Source organism: Chenopodium quinoa, unplaced genomic scaffold, assembly GCF_001683475.1.
Source record: "Chenopodium quinoa cultivar QQ74 unplaced genomic scaffold, ASM168347v1, whole genome shotgun sequence".
Lineage (NCBI taxonomy): Eukaryota > Viridiplantae > Streptophyta > Magnoliopsida > Caryophyllales > Amaranthaceae > Chenopodium > Chenopodium quinoa.
Window position 1 is genome coordinate 259,768 of NW_018742552.1, and position 23,512 is coordinate 283,279.

The following is a 23,512-nucleotide window of genomic DNA, read 5'->3' on the forward strand; positions in this document are numbered from 1 at the left end:
ATAATATAATAGCTGGACCATACATAATAAATGAATATTTCAATAAAATATATGAACACATTAAAAAAAATGAACATTTAGTATAAAAAAATAAACACGAAAAAAATGAACAAGTCAAAAAAAAAAATGTTGAACATTTACTATATTCAAAATGAACATGATTTTCATATATTCATTGTATATAACTTTTAACGAAAAATAAAGATAAAAATAAACCATTAAAATATTCTTTTTATTATGAACTAAATGTTCATTTTAGTGTATTAAATGTTCAATTTTAAAATATTGCATGTTCATTTTTTTTTTTACAGAAATTATACACAAGTCCGATTGTAATTATTTTAACTCTACAAATTTGAATATCCACCTTCAATCTAATTTTAGTTCATCATAGTAACAATAATTATCGATCTATAACATGGTAGATTAGGTATCACAAATGCAAAATTGGTAGAAACCAACAATTTTATAATTAACATTCGCATATTTATTATAAAAATAAAACTCAAAATTATCTCACGATTCACAATCGCGACGAAGAAGATGATGATGGAAAATGCTACAATAGTGACGAATTGGAGAATATCCAAAGTAAAAGGACAAGGAAGTTTAAAGATTGAAGGAAAGTGAGGTAAAAAAGAAAATTAACTTTAAAAAAATAAAAAAAAAGATGAGAGAGAAAATTTCAATTGGAGATTAGATTGATTAGATTTTTTTTATTTTTTATTTTTTATTTTTTTCTTACGGGTAGATTGATTAGATTAAACTATACTTTATATTAGTTATTCTTGTGCTTAGTATCATTGAAATTTAATTAGCCAATAAAACTCTTTTTGCACTACTAGTACTAGAAATTCTATGACATAAGTATACCATAGGGAGGAATTATAATACCATTACACTATCTAGTGGTATTATTTATTCACTTAATAATTATCTTTACAGTTGCTTTCGTTCCTAAATAATTGATATAGTCAAACTTGACACACATTTCAATGCACTAGTTTGACTTTAGATATATATGATTAAATATTAGTAAAAAAAAATTATATTATTATGAAACTTAATATTAATGTCCATTAACAATATATTTCATGATACTCCCTACGTCCCAAAATAATTGACACGATCAAACTTTGCACATATGCGATGCATTAGTTTGACCATATTTTTACTTAGGTAGATATTATTGAAAATTATATAAAAAAAAAGGTGATATTATGAAACTTTATTTAATTAACTATCTAACAATATATTTTATGATAAATGCTATTATGTTAATAAAAAACTATAGTCAAAGTAAATATATGAATAGTGAAAAAAAATCCAACGTGTTATTATGGGACGGAGGGAGTAAAACGATGGTCAAAATTAATATGTAAATAGTAAAAAAAAAAAAAAAAAAGTAAAACGTATTAATTAGGAATGGTGGGAGTATCTCATAAAAATTTCATGCTTCGTACTCTACTATTTAGGAAAATACTAACTTTTATATGTGGCTGGTCATAGGGTGTGGTCAGTCATTACGGGTGTTACACGGTCAGTTTTATACTTTTATTGCAGTTACTCGATCAATATTACTAGAATTACTCTTTACTCAATTAGTATTAGGAAAAATTGGTAAAAATAATCCCAACTTTAACGTATTCGTTTTAAATAATCCCAACTTTAGATTATTTTTAAATAATCCGAACTTTAGGGTGTATTCTCTTTCTTTGGTCCCTAACCGGTTACTAACCTGTTATAATAGGTAAAGGTGACATATGTCACCATGTGATTGGTTGAAACTGATGAGTGGCATTTATGCTGCTATTTCACCCCTTTTTAGGGACCTCATTTGTTACTTGTTTGTGCTTTCTCTAGTCATTTTACCCTTATTTTGGTTATATTTGCTTTCTCTCGTGTTTTTCTTCTTCTTTTATCTCTTCTTGTGTTTTCTAATATTTTTGTCTTTGTTTTGTAGGTTTTTATTGCTTTTGGAAGAAAGAAGATGATATGTTCATTTTATGTAGTATTTTATCCCCGTCCCTTGGACATAGTTAGGAGTATTTTTGGCTCTTTAGAGTCACTTTTATTACTAATATGCGTTTTCTAGTGTTTTCGTAGTTCTGGTATTGTTTTACAGGAAATTGCAGACTTGGAGCATTTCCCCGTACTTATTTGAGCCACCGCGAGCATTGGAGCGGAAACGCATTACTATGATCACATTCCAGAGCCCAGGGCCGCGTTAGAGAAATCAACCCGGTGATTAAGGGCTCGGTGAAGAAAAGAAGAGCTCGGGCATTGGACCGTAATTCAAGACCCAAGGAGAAAATCTTATTGGGCCAAGAAAATTAGCCCAAAAGACTTGAGTAATCCTTTCGCCAGGAGCTCGCTCGATCGGGCAGGGCTTCGCCCAAAGGCGTGCCCGACCGGGCGAGGAGGGAGATAGTAAAGGGCGAGCTTCGCCCGGTCGCGCGCCCGACCGGTCGCGAGGAAAGCATTATTAGAGAGGAAAAAGGCGCGCCCGGCCGGGCGGTGCCTCGCCCGATCGGGCGCGTGTTTATAATAGGAATTTTAATTTGTTTTAGCTTTTTCTTTAATTAGTATTAGGAGTTTAGTATATATACTTTCGGTTGCTTAAATTGTATGACGTTTTTCATATACCGACGAGTACGTTTTCTCATTAGATTTAATTCCAGATTTTGCTTAAGTTTGTTCTTGATACTATTATTCTCTCTACACTTCTTGATTAATGCAATTCAACCATTCCATTTAATTTGGTAATGATTTCTTCCCTTATTATTTTTAGTAATTTAATTGCTTTGGTTAATTATGTTTTGTTAGTTTAATTATTTTGTTTAGCTTAGGTTTGATTATGAGCGAGTAGATTTATTTCTAGGGTTGTGGTGATCCATGAATAATATGAAGGGGTAATTTATTATTGTTGATTATTAATGATTGATTGATATCCTATTGATTGATTTAATGCTATGCAATTAGATTTGGCCAGGTTTAATTGTATGAGTTATGAAATATTAATTCGAGATTCGAGAGATTAGAATTGATGTTTAGGCTTAGTTTCAACAGGCATGTTAATCTATAAATGGTTAGGTCAAGATTCGAGAGATGCGATTTAATACCGGTAGATTAATTATGTGATTATAATACGTAGCGAAAGCCCTTTATAATCTGATTAATTTATGCATTTATGATTTATTGTTATGTTTTATCTTGGAGTATTATTTATTGGTGAACCTATACCCTAGACCTTTTATTATTGATTATTCCCTTATTTAATTTGCTTAGTTTAATTATTAGTATAATTCACACAATACAAATTGCTTACTTGATAATTTAGATTATAATAATTGATTAGGAGTAAAAGAACATTGCTTTCCTGTGGATTCGACCCTACTTCCCTATCTACTTTAGCTAGAGGACTTAGGAATTACTTTTGACTAGGTGATACGACTAGAACTTGTCAGAAGACAAGCTTTGTTTGCCATGGAGAAGGAGAGAAGGCACTTTGGAGAGGGCGCTCAGTAGTCCAAGCAACCGCGGGCGCGGAGCTTAACTTTGGGAAAACTTCCAATGTTCCTGTAGAACGCTGGCCGCGCCCTGAGAGAGGGTTCTCCATTAAGCATCGCGGGCGCGATCTCTCTAATGTCTGGCTCTCCCTTGTTTTTGTGACTCGACCTCTCTTAGTCGAGAGAGGCCTCTCCATCAGCCACCGTGGGCGCGACATTCCAGGTCGCAAGCGAGGTTATTTTGGTCTTCTTTTATGTACTCAGATGAAAGAGGGCACGGTGCAGCTAGAGATGGCGCGACTTAGTTCGTTATTTCCAGATTTGCACTATAAATAGAATTTTTCTTGAATTTGTGAATTATCTAATTTTCCAAATATTATTAGAACTTTGTAGTGAGAGAAACTATTGGTATTTTAGAGAGAGAAAGTTGCCTATCTTCAAGATTTATCACTGTAATCAAGATTTCTTCAATCTATTGCAAGTAATTTCATGTTTTCTTCATCAATCAAGCTTTATATTAGTAATCTCTTAACTCTTTCCTTTTGTTTTGTTTATTGCTTTTGATTGCATTGATCTTCATCTATTTTCTTGATTCTACTTGTTTGATTGATTTACTTTGATTTTGAATTATGTTTCGTTTGGTTAAGATTGAATTCATGCTTAGTGTAGTTTAATTTGATGGCTATTTTCTCTTCTCCAGCTTAGATTTCTAGCTAGGGAAGGGGGTGAAGATCATGATTAGCTTTGATAATGGTGATGATTGATTAGATATTTCTTTGAGTTGATGATGATTTTGTGCTTAAATTGCTTGGAATTATTGATGTGTACCTTGGTAGTGTAAGTTTACGAATATAAATTGTTTGATTTGATCTAGGGTAGTAGATAACGACCTATTATCTGATCATCAAATTTTTGGCGTCGTTGCCGGGGAAACGGCTAGTTCTTGACTTTTTATTGTGATATTATTCGATTTGTTGCTTTTTCTTTTGTCTATTTACTCTTTTGCTAGTCATCGCTAATTGTTTGCTTAGCTTTTGTGAATGCTAAGGAGGTCTCAAGGATCACCTACACATTACATTGATCACGAAATCAACCGTACATTAAGACAACTCTGAAGGCTATATCAAGAAGAGTCCCGGGGTCTTGGTGAAATTGTTGAGAGTGAGAGTGATTCTTGGTCTTCAAGTTCTCAAAGTGAAGCAGTGACGAGACAAGAAGAGGACATTTTGTTTCGTGAGTTTGGAAACCCGGAGGACTATGAAATCATGGGTGGGATCTTGTTACCCGTCACAGAAACCAATTTCACCATCCATCCCCAATATAATATACAAGGATGGTACAAGCGGAGCAATTCTCGGGTTCTCCAAGTGAAGATCCAATAGAGCACCTTGATAGATTTTTTGAGCTTTGTGCCATGATTCAAACTAATCAAGTTTCTCAAGAGTACATTCGTATGCACTTATTTCGACAATCTCTCTTGGGTAGGGCCAAGAAGTGGCTTAAGCAAGTCAAGCCAAATTCTCTCACAACATGGAGGGATACAGTCAAGGCATTCTTGAAGAGATTCATCTCCGAGGAGAAGACCGACGAAATGAGAAGGAAAATTGCATCATTTGAACAAGAACCGGATAAGAGCCTTAGTGAAGTTTGGAAAAGGTTTAAAGAGTTGGTACAAGCATGTCCTCACCATTAATATAATCAAAGCTTGCTCATGCGATTCTTCTATGATGGTTTGGAACCTATGTCTAGAGCTAACTTGGATGCGGGGGCGGGTGGACAATTGATCAAGATACCCCAAAATCAAGTTGAAGAAACAATTGAAAAGGTGACTAAGAATTACTCTTAGGGTGGTAGAAGGAGGAATACACCCAAGAAAGGTGGGATGTATGAATTGGAGAAGGCTAATCAATTGCAACATCTAATTAAGCTTTCGACAAAAGGGCTTTCCAAGTTGAACACGAGTGTTAAAAGTGGGACAAGCTCCTCACAAGTCAATTCTTTCTCTTGTCAAAATTGTGGTGGTACAAACCACGATACATCTTATTGTGGAGGTTTGAGCCCCGAGCATGTGGCGGCATATAACACAAGGCAAGATGTTATAGGGGAAATGGAGGTGGGGTAGCTTAGAGACAACCACCCCCCCGGTTTTGCACCTTAACCCCAACAATGGAACAAACAAGCTCAACCATCTTACAATTCAAACCCTCAACACCGAAACCCACCTCCACCTCAAAACCAAAACCCAAGAGGGAACTACCCTAGAAACAACCAATACAACAACCAAAGCCAATACAACTATCAAAACCATGTTTCTCAAAGGAATCAAGATCAAGCATCTCAACCCGATACCACACAAACCCAAATTCTTCAACAACTCCAAGCTATGAACCAACAAATGCAAGAGGTCAAGGCCCATAACAAGATGGTGGACTCCTAATTAGCCCAATTGTCCAAAAGAGAATCCTTCAATTCACCTTCTACTTTACCCGGACAACCACAACCTAACCCATCTCATAACATCAAACCCGACTCTTGCAAGGCAATCACATTGAGGTTGGGAGCAGAAGGTCCAAAAGAGAAGGTTAGTGAAGAAAACAAGGGTGAAGAAGAGGGTGTGAGTGAGGATAAGGGAGTTGAGGAAGAAAAAGTTGTTGAGAAAGAAGAGAGTGTGAATAAGAAGCTTAAAGAAGAGAAGACAACTTCAATTCCTAGTGAAGCTAGGAATCTTGATGGGCCGGTCCCATTTCCCGGTCGACTTGCGGAGAGTAAATTTAATGACAAGTTTGCAAAGTTCCTTAGTGTGATGAAGAATTTTCACATCAAACTCCCTTTCATTGAAGTTGTCACACAAATGCCTTCATAATCCTAGTTCCTCAAAGACATTCTCACCAACAAGAGAAAGTTCAATGATGATCTCATCACTCTTTCCCATCAAGTGAGTGCACTTGTTCAACATAAGATGCCCAAGAAGGAAAAAGATCCGGGAAGCTTCACCTTGCTGGTAAAAATTGGAAACATGGAAGCTAAGGGTTCCTTACCCGATCTTGGAGCAAGTGTTAGTTTGATCCCTCTTTTCATTGCTCAAAAACTCAACATAGAGATGATTCCTACAATGAAATCATTCAATTGGCCGATCGTTTGGTGAAACTACCTTTTGGTGAGCTTGAGGATGATCCTATCCAAGTAGGGCACATATATGTGCCTTGTGACTTTGTAGTGATGGACATGGAGGAAGATGTTGACACTCCTTTGATCTTGGGTCGTGAAGCTCTTAAAACTTTGGGGGCGGTCATTAATTGCAAGAGCAACACCGTAACAAGTGAAGTGGCCGATGAGAAGATTGTATTTGAGTTCTCTAAGTTGCTTAAGATCCCCATGGTTGAGAAGTTTTATAGAGTAGATGTTGTGAATGAAGAGTTGGATCGCTTGGGAAGGATAATGATGAAGAATGATGCTATGGTTGAAGCTCTTACATGCAAGGAAGAGTACCACTCACAAGAAGCTAAAGATCTAGTCATGGCCATGGAAGAAGCTCCCAAAGAGGAAGAAGTTGAACAACGACAAGAAGTTGTGCTTGAGAAAAAGGAGGAGAGTCCCAAGCCTCCTCCCAACGTAGAATTAAAACCCTTTCCCCCCTCTTTGAAATATGCTTATCTTGGAAATGAAGGGGAATACCCTATTATTGTCAATGCTACCCTTAATGGTCTTGATTTGGAAAAATTGCTTGTTGTTTAGAGGTAATATAGAGATGTGATAGGGTATAGTATTGATGATATAAAGGGTATTAGACCCTCTTTGTGCATGCATCGAATTCATCTTGAAGATGATTAATCTACCTCAATTGAACCTCAAAGGAGGTTGAACCCCAACCTCCAAGAGGTTGTCAAGAAGGAAATTTTGAAATTGCGTGAAGCGGACATTATTTATGCTATCTTCGATAGCAAGTGGGTTAGCCCGGTTCACGTGGTTCCAAAGAAAGGTGGAATGACCAACATCAAGGGAGAGGAGGTGAAAGGAATGGTGTCCTTCCAACAAGTGTATTATTCTGATAGAGGGTTCAGAATTATCAGGAAGCTAATTCTTCAGTGAGATCAAGTGATATTAGTGAACAACTGATATTACAGCTTTGTCTTGACTGAACCCTTCGGGTCGAACCCAAACGAACTGCCGATCCGAACCGACGAATCAATCCGAAGGACTTGATGAGTCACTAGAGTATTACGAATACTGACGTCGGATATCGAGCCTAGGGCGTCGAGACTGAGCGCCGCAAAATCAACAAGCAACAAGTTCGAGCAAAGCCGTAGCATCACATTGGCCTTGCCAAGTGGTTGTTAGGCAAGCTTGAGCTAGCACAACATCATGGTGTGCGTGCGTGCGCGCCTTCGCATGGTGTGTGCGTGCGTGCGTTCCTTTGCATGGAAGCACCATCGCAACACTCTGGTGTGCATGCGTGCATGCCTTCGCATGGCAACACCATCGCAGCACCATGGCTTGCGTGTGTGCGTGCCTTCGCATGGCACAACACCATCGCAGCGTGCTTGCTTGCATATGTGCGTGCCTTCGCATGGAAACAACCAAGAAGCAAGCAGTAAGCAGCGAGGCCTAGCCCAGCGCCTAGCACTGTTGTGCGCTCAGCAGCATGCGTGGCTCGCTAGCAGCACGCATGTGCTCGGGCGTGCTGGCATGGCTGTGCTAGCTGGCCACCAAGGCAGGCTGCCAACCCAGGCTTGTCCTTGATGCCGGTTTAGGAGGAGTGGGGACAAATGCTTGGAGCAAAGCCTTGGGGAGCACGACAATAGTCCCCCCTTTGGTTATGGTCCTCACCTAACCTCTCCTCTCCTCATGCCACTTGTTGATTGTTGATTGCATTGATTTATAATTTATTTTTGATTTAAATAAATTAGTAGAAAATGCAACTATCCCACATTGATCATGAATGGGAAGAGCAAGTTGCATTTCCTTATAAATACCCCATGATTGGGCATTTGGAAATCAACTTGAGTGGAACTCAAAAAGGAATCTCTTATTATTGAGAAAACCTTTAAGTTCGTAAAACTCTAGTTTTATACTTGGTCAAGTCTCGACTAACCCTCGAGGCGAAGATCGTTCGGGTCGGGTCGTGGGTACGAGCCGTTGGAGGCCGTCACGCTTGTGAGGCTTTAAGCTTCCAAGTAAGAGCTCGGTTTACGAGCGAAGCACGCTTCAAGAGTATTACTTTTTTCTCCCTTCTCTTAATTCTTGTTTAATTATGTTTATGCATGATTTATTGCTTTAATTATTGGGGCGGGTCTTGGGCGGGTTTCTCTTCCGCGTAGCGTTGGACGCTATGAAACCCAACAGTGGTATCAACGCCAGGTGGTTTTTAATTATTGCAATTTGTAATTAATTATGGTGATTTAAAATGGATTTAAGTTTCTGGTTGTCCTTTTAATTGGATTAGAAGCTCGTTTTAATTAATTTTAAAACTCGTATTTTTTTAATTTTGGTTATCGAACCCAGATTTCGACTAAAAATAGTGATTTTTGGGTGGAATATATGTTCTAAATCGTTTCGGGTTCTTTTAGGGATGTCTAGAAGCCAAAATCCTCCTAGAAATATGTTTTTCGAGGGGTTTTTCGTTTTTGACAAAAAAAAATTTAAATCTTTATGCCTTGATTAATTTATGCATGTCAAGGGTAGATTAAATGCATTGTTTCATCCCTAATCTATAGAAATTTTAAACCCTTTTAGGCATGGTTATGAAGTCATAATGTGTGCTTAAGTTGTTATGTTCAATTTTTCACATAAACTTGTTATTTCACAATCATGCAAATCAATTGCATTAAAGTGTGAATGTTTATTGTGAATGTGAAATTTTAAAGTTCCTAGTATATTAAAGATCCAATCTTTAAGTGTTTAAATGGTTGGAACTTTGATTCTAAATTCCATGGTTGAACTAATTTTGGATTTAATCATTATTGTGTTGATTAAAGTCCTTAAAGTTCAAGTACTTGTGATTAAATCTTGATTAATCTTCATATTGGAAGATGTAATTTTATTATTTTACACAAGTTAAAAGTTGGAAAAATTTTCATTGTATGATTGGTTTCATTTTCCAACTCCCTACTTTGTCAAAACTCATCATTAATTTACATTTGAGTTAAATTAATTTTGGGTGTAGCCCTTCAATTTTAAAGCATAAAGAAAGACTTAAATTATTTCAAAAGGGCAATTTTGGATGATTTAGGCTTGTGCACCATTAAAATTAAATTTAATTAAGTCGGACTTATTTTATTTTCATTTTGCCCTAAATTGATTCTAAAATAAATTTAGGATTAATTTTATGTCACACGTAAATCGGGATTAAAATCCTGAGAAACGGCACGCAAATCGAGGCAAAAACACCCAAGCGTCACCAAGGCTAGCCGGGCTGCCTAGCAGCCCACATGTGGCTGCCTTAGGTGCGCACAAGGGTGCCTATGCCTTGAAGTGCTGATGTGCTGTGTGGCAAGGCTGTTGTGTGCTGCCTTGTGCTAGGTGCGTGGCTGGGCTGCTAGATGTGCTTAGGCAAGCTGCTGGGCAGCATGGCAGCAAGCCCCAGCCAGTCTGCCATACGCTGCCAGGCGCCAGCTAGCAAGCTAGCATGCGCAGCATGCATAGCGAGCTGCTAGTGCTGGCTGGCGTAGCACGCTACGCTGGGCGTGGATGCTGGCACCTAGCACAGTAGGCGCAACTCTCGTATTTTGTTGGTCGGTTGTTTTTGCTTAAATTTTGGGCTATCGGTTTTGCAAAATTTTGTTGTTTTAATTTTATTTAAAAATTTTAACGAGGTTAGACCTCGATTTTTCCGGCTCTTGCAAAATTTTAATTTTGACAAAATTTGGGTTTACCGGCTTAATTAATTAGATTAATTAAGTTGGATGCGAAATTTAGTGGGAGCTTATGAATTATTTTTTGAACAAATTGCGCCTTAGAAACATAATATGTTAAACAACTTTGACTAGTTTTAATTAGGCGTGTTAATGGGATTAACCACCTAAGTTAGTTACTAGTTTTTGCGTGTTGTGCAATTTACTTGTTTTTCGTCGTAAAATGGATGGGCCATTCACATATAGTGAATGGATGAATGGAAATATATTGTTTCACAGGTTTTGAGAAAATGACAACTAGTGGGACCCGACTAGGATAGAAAATACGGACTGCGTTCCATTACGTATTTTTGTAAACGGTACGCACCGTTAAGTATTTTTGTACCTTAATATTTAGATTAATCTTAGTCGTAGTAGCTAGTAATTTTATTTTGGCGAAGATGTCTCAAGACGGCGTTTCGATGAAGACGAGCCAAGATGAAGACCCTTGAAGATTTGAAGATTTCAAGGGGTCATGCTAGTTGCCAAATGCATCTATTTTTGCTTTACATATAAATATTATTGTGCTTATATATATTTAAATGTTAGATGCATGTCTAGGATTTCAAATGTTGCGATGATTAGTTAAGTTCACTTAAATCAACCAACATAGAAACCCTAGGTCCCTAAAATATTGAGCTAAAATTTGTCGTTCCAAGAACAACACTTACCGAACTAATGCGCGTACGTGATGGGCTACGCCAAAGCGAGGCATCACTACTTCCCTAGGAATGTAAGGTATACTAGGTATACAAGTTGATCTTGGTTAAGCTCAACGATATCAGTAAGGAGTCCTTAGATGTCGTGGCAAAAGAGATGAAATGTCAAGAATGCATTAGATGCGACGTTTTATCAAACCGGGAGTAGCTTAGAGCTATTAACAATTGGATTGCTTACCTTAAGATATTTAATGTTAAGACAAGCCAAAGCATGCTTAATCATTTCTTGATCTTTAGGATCTCGGAATCATTTTATTCTCGCCAAAAGGGACAAATATTAATGCGTGGATAAAATGATCAATAAGATTGAAAATTTGCATGAATGCTTTTAAATTTCAAACTTATTGATTATATGAATGGTTTTTCATTTCAAATTCTTTCAATTGTATAACCATGTCTGCAAGTAACTCAAACAACCAGTTTTCATTACGCTCAATTCTCGACAAGGAGAAATTGAGTGGGCCAAATTTTCTCGATTGGCAAAGGAATTTGTGTATTGTTCTCATGCAAGAGCAAAAGGAATACGTCCTTGATGAGGAAATGCCCGACTTTCCCAATGAGGAGGTCACTCAGGCTGCCCTTAAGCGATGGCAAAGTGCCAATCGGGATGTCAAATGCATCATGTTGGCCACTATGTCTCCGGACCTTCAAAAGACTTTCTTTGAAAAGGAGACGGCTTTTGAGATCATTTCTGAGCTTCAGAATATGTTTCAAGAGCAGGCCCGAACTGAAAGGTTCGAAACCCACAGGCAGATCCTTGAGAGCAAGCTCAAGAAAGGAGAGCCGGTTAGCCCGCATATTCTTAAAATGATTGGATTGTTTGAGAACATGGAAAGGCTCGATGCTGGGTATTCAACCGAGATGGCATCATTCTCCACTCGCTGCACAAAGGCTATGATCAGTTCAAAATGAACTATAATATGCGCAGCATGGAGAAAACTCTCACCAAGCTTCATGGTATGTTGAAGCAGGCCGAGCAAACCCTCAAAGATGAGGGAAAGCATGATGTGCTCATGGTGAGAAAGGGCAAGCCATTTAAGCGCTCTAGCAAGAAGAAGAGCTTTAAAGGGAAAAAGAAGAGTTTTCCGCCTAAGTCAAACACTGCCAAGAGCAGCAAGGACAAAAAGGTAGCCTCTTCCAAATCCGACTCCGAATGTTTCTATTGCAAGAAGAAGGGACATTGGAAACGGGACTGCCTCAAATTCAAGGAAGATAAGAAGAACGGCACCGTTGCTTCTTCATCAGGTATTTTTGTTATAGACTTAAACTTCGCTAGCAAAACATCATGGGTATTAGATACTGAATGTGGCTCACACCTTTGTTCCAATGCTCAGGGACTAAGGATACGTAGGAGGCTAGAGAAGGGAGAGGTCGAGCTTCGGGTCGACAATGGAGAAAAGATGTCTGCCGTCTCCGTTGGAACTCTCAGTTTGTCTTTGCCTTCTAGGCTCATTTTAGAACTTGACAATTGCTATCACGTTCCTAGAGTTACCAAAAACATTATTTCAATTTCGGCATTGGACGCCAAGGGTTTTGAATTTCGAATTAAGAACAATAGTTGTTCATTTTATTTCAGTAATGTTTTATATGGTAAGGCATATTCAGAAAATGGTCTTTATGTGCTTTCTCTTGACAAACAAGTTTATAACATTAATGATACCGCCAAAAGGGCTAAGACCATCGAGTCGAATCAAACCTACTTGTGGCATTGTCGTCTTGGCCATATTAACGTCAAACGCATCAAGAAACTTCTACAAGAAGGTGTTCTTGACTCATTCGACTTGGAGTCATTTGAAAATTGCGAAGGATGTCTATTAGGCAAGATGATAAAGCAGCCATTCTCCAAGTTGGGAGAAAGGGCAAGTGACTTATTGGGTCTAATACATACGGACGTATGTGGACTAATGAGTACACCCGCAAGGCAAGGTCATCGATATTTCATTACCTTCACCGACGACTATAGTAGATATGGCTATGTCTACCTTATGTCGAACAAATCTGAATCTTTTGAGAAATTCAAAGAGTTTCAGAAAGAAGTTGAGAATCTACTTGCCAAGAAGATAAAAGCACTTAGACTAGATCGAGGTGGCGAATATTTGAGCCATGAATCTGACGATTACTTGAAAGAAAATGGTATTCTTTCAGAGCTGACACCTGCTGGAACTCCTCAATGGAACGGAGTATCCGAGAGGAGAAATTGAACCTTGTTAGACATGGTTCGATCAATGATGGGTCTTAGTGAACTTCTTATCTCTTTCTGGGGACATGCGCTACTAATTGCGGCACTAACGCTGAACCGTGCTCCGTCAAAGCTGTCGAAAAGACTCCATATGAATTATGGACTAAGAAACCTCCAAGATTGTCGTTTCTTAAGATTTGGGGTTGCGAAGCATATGTCAAGCGATTAATTTCTGACAAGCTTCACCCAAAATCAGACAAGTCTTTCTTTATGGGCTACCTAAAAGAAACCAAGGGGTATTACTTCTATAATAAATCCGAGAACAAAGTGTTTGTTACTCGTGATGGTGTCTTTTTGGAGAAGGAACACCTTTCCAAAATGACAAGTGGGAGGAAAATCGAACTCGACGAAGTTCGAGAGGACGAGCAACAATGTCAACTTGATAAAACTGACAATCAAAATGCTTTTGAAGCAGTTGATAAGATTGGTCAGAATCAAACAGACAATGAAAATGCTCACCCTATTACCCTTCGTAGGTCGCAACGGCCAAGAACTCAACCGGACAGATACCTTGGTATCGTCATAACCGAAGATTAGGACATCCTACTTGTGGATGGAGATGAGCCAGCGACATACAAACAAGCTATGACAAGCCCCGACTCTGCTAAATGGCTAGAGGCCATGAAATCCGATATGAACTCCATGTCTGAAAATCAAGTGTGGGACTTGGTGGATTTTCCCAAAGGTTATACACCTATCGGTTGTAAATGGATTTTCAAATTGAAAACAGACAAAGATGTATCAATATAAAAAGCTAGACTGGTGGCAAAAGGTTACAGGCAAATCCAAGGGATTGATTATGATGAAACTTTTTCGCCAGTCGCAATGCTTAAGTCCGTCCGGATCATCCTATCGATTGCGGCATATTACGATTACAAAATATGGAAAATGGATGTCAAAACCGCCTTCCTTAATGGGATTTTGGAAGAAACTGTGTATATGACACAGCCGGAAGGTTTTGTTGATCCAAGCAACGCTGGAAAGATATGCAAGCTTAAGAAGTTCATTTATGGACTAAAGCAGGCAAGCAGAAGTTGGAATCTGCGATTTGATGAAGCCATCAGTAAGTTTGGTTTTATTAAGAATCCAGATGAGTCTTGTGTTTACAAGAAGGTCAGTGGGAGTGATATCGCATTCCTAGTCCTATATGTCGATGACATATTGCTCATTGGAAACAACACAAAATTATTAGAGTCTGTAAAGGGCTGGCTGGGAAAGTGCTTTTCAATGAAGGAGTTAGGAGAGACACAGTACATATTGGGCATCAAGATCTATAGGGATATATTTAAGAGGATGATTGGATTGAGCCAGAGTACTTACGTTGACAAAGTACTGGCATGATTCAGCATGGAGAATGCCAAGAGAGGGCACCTGCCTATGTCCCATGGCGTAACTCTCAGCAAGAAATAGTGTCCACAGACACCTGTTGAGCGGGAGAGAATGAATCAGATTCCATATGCTTCGCTAATTGGATCGATCATGTATGCCATGATATGTACTAGGCTTGATGTATCGTATGCCTTAAGTGCTATGAGTCGATACCAATCAGACCCAGGAGAGGCACATTAGACTGCTGCCAAGAATATCATAAAGTACCTGAAAAGGAACAAGGATAAATTCCTGGTCAATGGTGGCCACAAAGATTTGGTTCTTGAAGGTTACACCGACGCTAGCTTCCAGACTGACAGAGACGACTTCAAGTCACAGTCAGGGTACATATTCTTCCTAAATGGAGGAGCGTTTAGTTGGAAGAGTGCCAAGCAAAGCACCACTGCAGATTCTACAACTGAAGCTGAATACTTGGCAGCTTTGGAAGCAGCTAAGGAGGCAGTTTGGATTCGTAAGTTCGTCAGTGAACTTGGTGTTATACCCTCATCAAGGGTCCAATAGATCTCTATTGTGAAAACAATGGAGCTATTGCTCAGGCCAGAGAGCCAAGAGAGCACGAGAAGGTCAAACATGTCCAAAGGCGATTTCACATGATAAGGGAATGGAAATCCGAAGGTGAAATCAGAATTTGTAAGATCGGAACGGATGACAATGTGGCCGATCCTTTGACTAAACCTCTGCCTCAAGTGAAGCACAACAAGTACGTCGAGGCAATGGGTATCAAGCACGTTGGAGATTGGCTTTGAATTCCCTATACATGTGTTTTAATTAAACTAGATGTCTTAATGTAAAACACTATATTGAAAACATTCATTTATGGGGTAATTAATTTTATGCAAAAATTACCATTCACTCCATTGCTATTTAATTATGGTTTAGAATTAAATAATGAGTCCATTCGATTTATGAGAATATTCAAAACAGGGTATCAAGACCATGTCTTGGATAAAGAAACACCTGTTAAGTGAACATTGAATATTTAAATCGAAAATTATCCCTAATCGAGGTCATTTAACTGATGGACGATTAATGACCATTGGAGATTAGTGTGTAGTATGATTTACAACACCGTTTCTTGTGCTGCAAAGACACAGTAGTCATAAATCATTTGCATAGGTGCTGGTTTGGAACTGCACCAGATTGACCTATGAGAGTACTTTAAGAGATTTAAAACGTCATAAGTACATTTCTCATTATAGCTATCGGAACCTGTTTCCTCAACCATGAGTATTGTGAAGTTCTCTTGTTTGAGTAATAGTCTCTTTGATGTTGTCAAACGTCCGTTGTAACTAGGGATTATAACGGGAACACTCGGGAGATTAGGTCCTCTTAGTAAGAGAGGCTTACAGTACAAGTCTGGGAATGTCCCCCTATTAACAATAGGGAATATTACCTTATAGTTCACGAAGAGACATTAAGCGACATAGGAAATAGGCTATACAATGTATGCACACTTGTCCGGCAGGACAAGTGGGAGATTGAAAGGAATGGTGTCCTTCCAACAAGTGTACTGTTCTGTTAGAGGGTTCAGAATTATCAGGAAGCTAATTCTTCAGTGAGATCAAGTGATCGGAATGCCTGGATGGAGGTCGCTTCCGATCTGTAATATTAGTGAACAACTTATATTACAGCTTTGTCTTGACTGAACCCTTCGGGTCGAACCCAAACGAACTGCCGATCCAAACCGAAGAATCAATCCGAAGGATTTAATGAGTCACTAGAGTATTACGAACACAGATGTCAGATATCGAGCCTAGGGCGTCAAGACTGAGCGTCGCGAAATCAACAAGCAACAAGTTCGAGCAAAGCCGTAGCATCACATTGGCCTGACCATGTGGTTGCTAGGCTAGCTCGAGCTAGCACAGCACCATGGTTCGTGTGCGTGCGTGCCTTCGCATGGCAGCACCATCGCAGCACCATGGCTTGAGTGTGTGCGTGCACAACACCATCGCAGCGTGCTTGCTTGCATATGTGCGTGCCTTTGCATGGCAGCACCAAGCAGCAAGCAGCAAGCAGTGAGGCCTAGCCTAGCGCCTAGCACTGCTGTGCGCCCAGCAGCATGCGTGGCTCGCTAGTAGCACGCATGTGCTGGGGCGTGCTGGCAAGGGCAGGCTGGCTATGCTAGCTGGCCAGCAAGGCAGGCTACCAGCCCATCCTTGTCCTTAATGCCGATTTAGGAGGAGTGGGAACTAATGCTTGGAGAAAAGCCTTGGGGAGCAAGGCAATGGTCCCCCCTTTTGGTTATGGTCCTCAACTAACCTCTCCGTCCTCTCCTCATGCCACTTGTTGATTGTTGATTGCATTGTTTTAATATTTATTTTTTATTTAAATAAATTAGTAGAAAATGCAACTATCCCACATTGATCATGAATGGGAAGAGCAAGTTGCATTTCCTTATAAATACCCCATGATTGGGCATTTGGAAATCAACTTGAGTGGAACTCAAAAAGGCATCTCTTATTATTGAGAAAACCTTTAAGTTCGTAAAACTCTAGTTTTATACTTGGTTAAGTCTCGACTAACCCTCGAGGCGAAGAATGTTCGGGTCGGGTCGTGGGTATGAGCCGTTGGAGGCCGTCACACTTGTGAGGCTTTAAGCTTCGAAGTAAGAGCTCAGTTTACGAGCGAAGCACGCTTCAAGGGTATTACTTCTTTCTCCCTTCTCTTAATTGTTGTTTAATTATGTTTATGCATGCTTTATTGCTTTAATTATTGGGGCGGGTCTTGGGCGGGTTTGTCTTCCGCGTAGCGTTCGACGCTAAGAAACCCAACAGGAGGAGAGGACATCTCACTCGGACGGTGACCGGGTGGAGAATATGCATCGACTATAAGAGGTTGAATAAAAACACAAAGAAAGATCATTTCCCTCTCCCCTTCATGGACTTAATGTTGGAGAGGCTTTCTCACCACCCTTTCTTTTGCTTTTTTGGATGGGTACTCCGGATTTTTTCAAGAGACGAGTTTGGTTTTGAATTGGGAAAAATGTCATTTTATGGTCGAGGAGGGCATTGTCCTAGTCCATAAAGTGTCCAAGAAAGGCATTGAAGTAGATTTGGGCAAAGTTTCGGTGATTGCCAAGTTGCCCCCTCTTACTTCCATCACAAGAGTAAGAGCTTCCCTTGGGCATGCCGATTTTTACCAGAGATTTATCAAAGATTTTTCAACAATCGCCAAACCTTTGACCGAATTGCTTAAGAAAGATGTTGAGTTTTGCTTTAATGAGGCTTTCCTTGGAGCATTTCATAAGCTCAAGGAAGCTCTTATCTCCTCTACCATTGTGCAAGCTTCGGATTGGGGCTTGCCATTTGAGCTAATGTGCGATGCGAGTTATTTTGCTGTGGGTGCGGTCCTTGGTCAAAGGAAATATGGAAATCTTATGTCATCTACTATGTAAGTAGAACTCTTGATGAAGCTCAAAAGAATTACACAACAACAGAGAAAGAGATGCTTGTGGCTGTGTTTGCTATGGACAAGTTTAGGTCCTATCTTGTTTGCTCAAAGGTCATTGTGTACATGGATCATGTAGCGGTTCATTATCTTATGAGCAAGAAGTATGCAAAGCCACGCCTCATCTGTTGGGTTATTTTGCTTCAACATTTTGACATGGAGATGAGAGATAAGAAAGGAGCGGAAAACTATGTGGCGGACCACTTGTCTAGGCTCCCTTTTGAAAACAAGGATGACGTACCCATCAATAAGGAGATGGGAATTGAGACTCTTATGTCTATAGCTTCAACATCTATCCCTTGGTATGCGGACATAGCCAACTATCTTGCATGTGGAGTCATTCCCCTGGAGTTTTCCTCTCAACAAAAGAAAAGGTTCTTCAAGGAAGCGAGGAGATACATTTGGAATGTTCCTTACTTGTTCAAACAATGCGGAGATGGCCTTCTCTGTAAATGTGTCCCGAATCATGAAATTGAAGGAGTTCTTGAGCATTGCCACTCGTTACCATGTGGTGGACATGGTTGAGTTGACAAGACAGTGGCAAAAATCTCTCAATCTCTCTTATGGTGGCCAATGATGCATAAGGATGCTCACAAGTTCATTTCTAGATGTGATAGGTGCCAAAGAAGTGGTGGAATCACCAAAAGAGATGAAATGCCTTAACAAAACATCTTGGAGGTTTAGCCTTTTGATATATGGGGTGTAGACTTTATGGGACCTTTCGTATCTTTGTGTGGGAATTTGTACATTTTGGTGGCGGTTGATTATGTCACTAAGTGGATTGAAGCCATTCCTTCCCCCACCAATGATCATAAGGTTGTGCTCAAGCTTCACTACTAGAAATAGGCCGTTTTCCGAGGGAATCGTTCCGACGGACGTAAATTCCGTCGGAAATTCCGAACTTTCCGACGGAATTATGATTTGTCGGAACATTCCGTCAGAAATAGTTCGTTACGACGGAAAATCCGTCAGAAATCTTGCGACGGAAGTTAATTCCCTCGGAACAATAGGCTTCCGACGGAATATTCCGTCGGATAGTTAGTTTTCCTAGGGAATTTAAATCCGTCGGAAATTTCCGACGGAATATTCCCTCAGAAAACCTAAATATTCCGACGGAAAAATCCATCGGAACGTCCTACTATATAAAAAAAAAATTCCAGAAATTTTTCAACCCTAATACCCAAATTCCAGAAATTCGGAACCTTCATCTTCTCCCTTTCTCTCTCCTCCTTCCTCTTCTCTTCCTGTTCTTCTCTGATCTCCTCTTCCTCCTTCTCCTTCCTCTTTCCTTTTCTCCTTCCCTTCGCCCCTTCCTCCTTCCCCTTTCTCCTTCCTCGCCCCTTTTCTCCTTCCCCTTTCTCCTTCCTCGCCCCTTCTCCTTCCCCTAAGATTTAATGGTTTTTGTGGTCAAATTTGACCATGAAAAGTGTAGATCTAGACTTTTCATGGTCAAATCTGGCCTTAATAAACCAAACTCGAACTCAATTAAAGTTTTAAGGTATGTTTTTGTGTTTGTAATTTTTGTTTTTTTTTTTTTCGAATTCGGTATTTTTTTTTTCGTTTTTCCGGGAAGGTTGGGGTTTTGGTTGCGTGAGGTGCGGTGGTGGTGGCTGGTGGTGGGGGTGGTTCGGTTTGTGGGTGTGATGGTGGGTGGTTCGGTTTTTCTGACTTTTTTCTTTGTTTTTTTTTAAAAATTTTTGGGGGTGTGATGGTCGGTGGTTGGTGGTTTAAGGTGGTAGATCTGGTGGTTTCGGGTTTTGGGGGGGTGGATTAAGGTGATTGTGGGGTGGTGTAGGTTGGTGGGTAAGGGGGGTAGGTGGGCAGTGTTGGTGTGGGTGGTTTAAGGTGGTTGTAGGGTGGTGTGGTTTGGTGGGTAAGGGGGGTAGGTTTGCAGTGTTGGTGTGGGTGGTTTAAGGTGGTTGTGGGTTGGTGGTACGGGTTAGGGGCAAGGGGGTAGGGGAGCAGCGTTGGTGTGGGTGGGTAGGGGGTAGTCAGGGGGGCAGAGGGTGGGGTGGGCAGTGTTGGTGTGGTGGGTTAGGGGGTAGTCTGGTGGCGCTGGGTGTGGGTGTGGGTGGGGGTGGGGGTGGTCTGGGCAGGTGGGGTGGGAGCTGTTTTTTTTTTTATTTTTCTGACGGATTTTTCCGTCGGAATATCCCGCCTCCGACGGAAAATTCCATCGGAACATCTCCCCCACCGACAGAAATTTTCGTCGGAACACATCACACTCCGACGGAAATTTCCGTCGGAAACTTGCGACGGATTTACACTGAAAGTCAACAAAAGCGCCGACAGAACAAAATCCGTCGGAATAGACCGTTCCGACGGAATATCGCAAAATACCTACAAAAGGTCTTCCGACAATGCTTTCCGACGGAATTCCGTCGGAAATGGGCATTTCAGACGGAATTTCAGGGTTTTCCGACGGATTTTTTCCGTCGTTGATTGACTGTTTTCTAGTAGTGCTTCTCAAGAAGATAATTTTTCCAAGGTTTGGGGTCCCTAGGGTGCTAATTAGTGATGGTGGTTCTCACTTTGCCAAGAAGTAACTTGAAGCTCTTCTCAAGAAGTATGGAGTCCATCATAAGGTTGGTCTACCTTATCATCTTCAAACTCAAGGGCAAGTGGAAGTGTCTAATAGAGATATCAAGAATCTTCTTGAGAGAATGGTGAACAAGTTAAGGAAAGATTGGTCCCTTAAGCTTGATGACTCATTATGGGCCTTGAGAACGGCATACAAAACCCCCATTGGCACGACTCCGTATCGTTTGGTCTATGGTAAAGCTTTTCATTTACCAGTTGAGTTGGAGCACAAGGCTTGGTGGGCTATCAAAGATCTCAACATGGATTTATCATTGGACGGAGAGAAGAGATTGCTTAAGCTTAATGAATTGGAAGAGCTTAGATATGATGCCTATGAGAACTCAAAGCTATATAAGGAGAAGACTAAGAAGTGGCAAGACCAACACATAAGGAACAAGATTTTCAAGGTTGGAGACAAGGTGTTGTTATTCAATTCTAGGCTTCACTTGTTTCTCGGAAAGCATAAATCCAAATGGTCGGGCCCTTTTGTGATATCAAAGACTACTCCTTATGGTTCTTTTGAGTTATAGGCGGGCGATCATAAGTTCATGGTGAATGGCCATCGTTTGAAGCATTATCTTTGCAAGGATGAAGTTGGTTTGATCGAGTGCATTCGGCTTGATCCTATGGATCCTAAGCCACCCTCTTGAAGACAACATCTCATGGTCAACCCGAGATCTCAATCCTTTCTTTCTTTTATTTCTTCTTATTTTGGTTGATTTTAGTTGATTTTTCCCGTAGTTCTTTGCTTATGTTCTTTTGTTTGTCTTGTGTGTTTTTTGTAGGAATTTGAACTTTGGGCATTGAGTTTGTGGATGAAGATTTGAAGGAGTTATAATCTTAACAGGAGGGATTTCAAGAGCAAAGGATTGGCCTATGATAGAAGAAGAAGGTGAAAAAGTGAGTCTCAAGGCTAAAATCAAGAGTCGCCTAGGAGAGCCCTCTCCAGGTCACCGCGGGCGTAGCATAGAGGAGAGAGGGCGCAGTGCCCTGGTATTTAGAACTCAACAAACTTCCTATAGATGCCGCACCGTGGGGAAGGAGAGGGCGCGACCCTACTTATCGCGAGCGCAACAGGTGGCAAACCACGGGCGCGGCGTTCTGGGTTTTAATAACCCGGTTTCTCTAAATGTCGAGCCTTATTTCTCTTTCCTCTTGCTCAACTTCTCTTGCTCATTCTCTCTCTAGAATTCAAAACCCCCAAATCTCTCAAACCCTAACTCCACAAATCTCACAAATCCTACCAATTTTCACTCAAATTTCTACAAAATTCCCTCAATCTCCATCAAAATCATCACTTTCACCATTTCTACTTCAAATTTGGTCCGAAACTTTTGCGTTCTCCATTGGCGGACCTTGAAGCTTGCTTGAGGAATTTTTTCTTGGGGCTAGATTGAAGGTGTTCTTGAACCTAATTTGTTGGTATAATTGATTTAGGTATTTTTACCCCAGCCACGTGGACCAATAAGAGTGTGACACGTGTTACCCTAAGAAGAATCTAAAATGGACCTCCCAGGGCTCGACACGTGGCATACAGATGTTCAAAGGGAATGGCGGCCTTCAAGGCCCATTTCCCAAGAAGCCGCAAAAGCGGCGCAACCCACCAAATCTAGTTCAGAGTGACCTAGGTAGGGGCACAATTCCCAATGATCCTATAAATAGGGACATTTACCCCAATTTGGGGCATGTTCATTTATTACATCATTTAATATTCTCCCACAGCAGAGAATTCATCTGATCTCGGGATCCGAGAAGATACTTTTACTTTCCGCATTTTAAACTCCGAACACGTACTAACTTAACCGTCGTAGGTGGAACTCCGAACAACCGGAGCTTCCGTTTGTTACAAGTACAGACAACGAGGATCCAGACTTAGTGACGTAACTCTCCCGCTGGACATCCAAAAAACCCCAAAACATTTGGCGCCATCTGTGGGGAGAGTACCTCTAAGATGGTTTCTTAAGAGACTGTACCGCCTCCTAAGGACAAACGTCTAGAAATAGAGGTCCATTCGGACCATGATATGGAGTCGGATCCAGGTCGAAGTACATACGGCCAAAGATGGATCCCTCATCACAAAACGCATCTGCCAAAAAGAGAAAAAAGAGCAGGGCAATGGCCATGCGGGACATTGCAAATTAGGCGGCCAACCCCAGGCTACAGGGCAGACAGCTCACATCACTCGTGAGGAGTTTGTGAAGTTCATGACAAACTTCAAAGGTGAGATAAGAGACCTCATCAAGACCTAAACGGCTGGTCCAAGCAAAGGACAGTCGTCCAAGAAACCTTCTCATTCCCGGAAGACAAAGTCGGTCAAGGACAGGCTGCCCACTCTGCATCCCAAGCATAATTAGGGGGACCGACCCTTAATTGATTGGAGTAAACTTCGTCTCCCAGGGGAGACCTATAGAAAACCCATTTGGCATGTGCAGCCGGATGGCAGCAAAAAGACTAACGCTGATGCTCGACATTTTATTGAGCAAAAGTGGAACAACCAATTGTCTGACACGGCTTCAACGTCGACAATGCCAGACAGCTTCAGGATCACCTCGATGAGGTATTCATAATCTACACAGGAGCACCTGTCAGGCAGCCAGTCCGTCTATATAGGTCCTCAAATGATAGACTCGGTCCCGTATGTGCCCCAACAAACATGCAGGTCATTTGCCCAACCTTACCAGCAACCTGCCCTCTTCGGAGGTCAGGCGGCATATCAAGTCTAGCCATTGGACTGGCAGC

At 40.6% G+C, this 23,512-nt stretch overlaps 2 protein-coding genes across 2 annotated transcripts; both read left to right on the top strand.

Moving 5' to 3' along the window:
* The first annotated feature begins 6,728 nt into the window (after positions 1–6,728).
* On the top strand, positions 6,729–18,718 carry LOC110720244. Its single transcript, XM_021899245.1, has 3 exons — positions 6,729–7,121; positions 17,748–18,061; positions 18,145–18,718. The coding sequence occupies exons 1-3, from the start codon at positions 6,729–6,731 to the stop codon at positions 18,716–18,718; spliced, it is 1,281 nt and encodes a 426-aa protein (XP_021754937.1).
* Positions 18,719–20,856: 2,138 nt separating this feature from the next.
* Positions 20,857–21,423, top strand: LOC110720245. The gene is made up of 2 exons (XM_021899247.1): positions 20,857–21,192; positions 21,304–21,423. The coding sequence occupies exons 1-2, from the start codon at positions 20,857–20,859 to the stop codon at positions 21,421–21,423; spliced, it is 456 nt and encodes a 151-aa protein (XP_021754939.1).
* Positions 21,424–23,512: the final 2,089 nt, after the last annotated feature.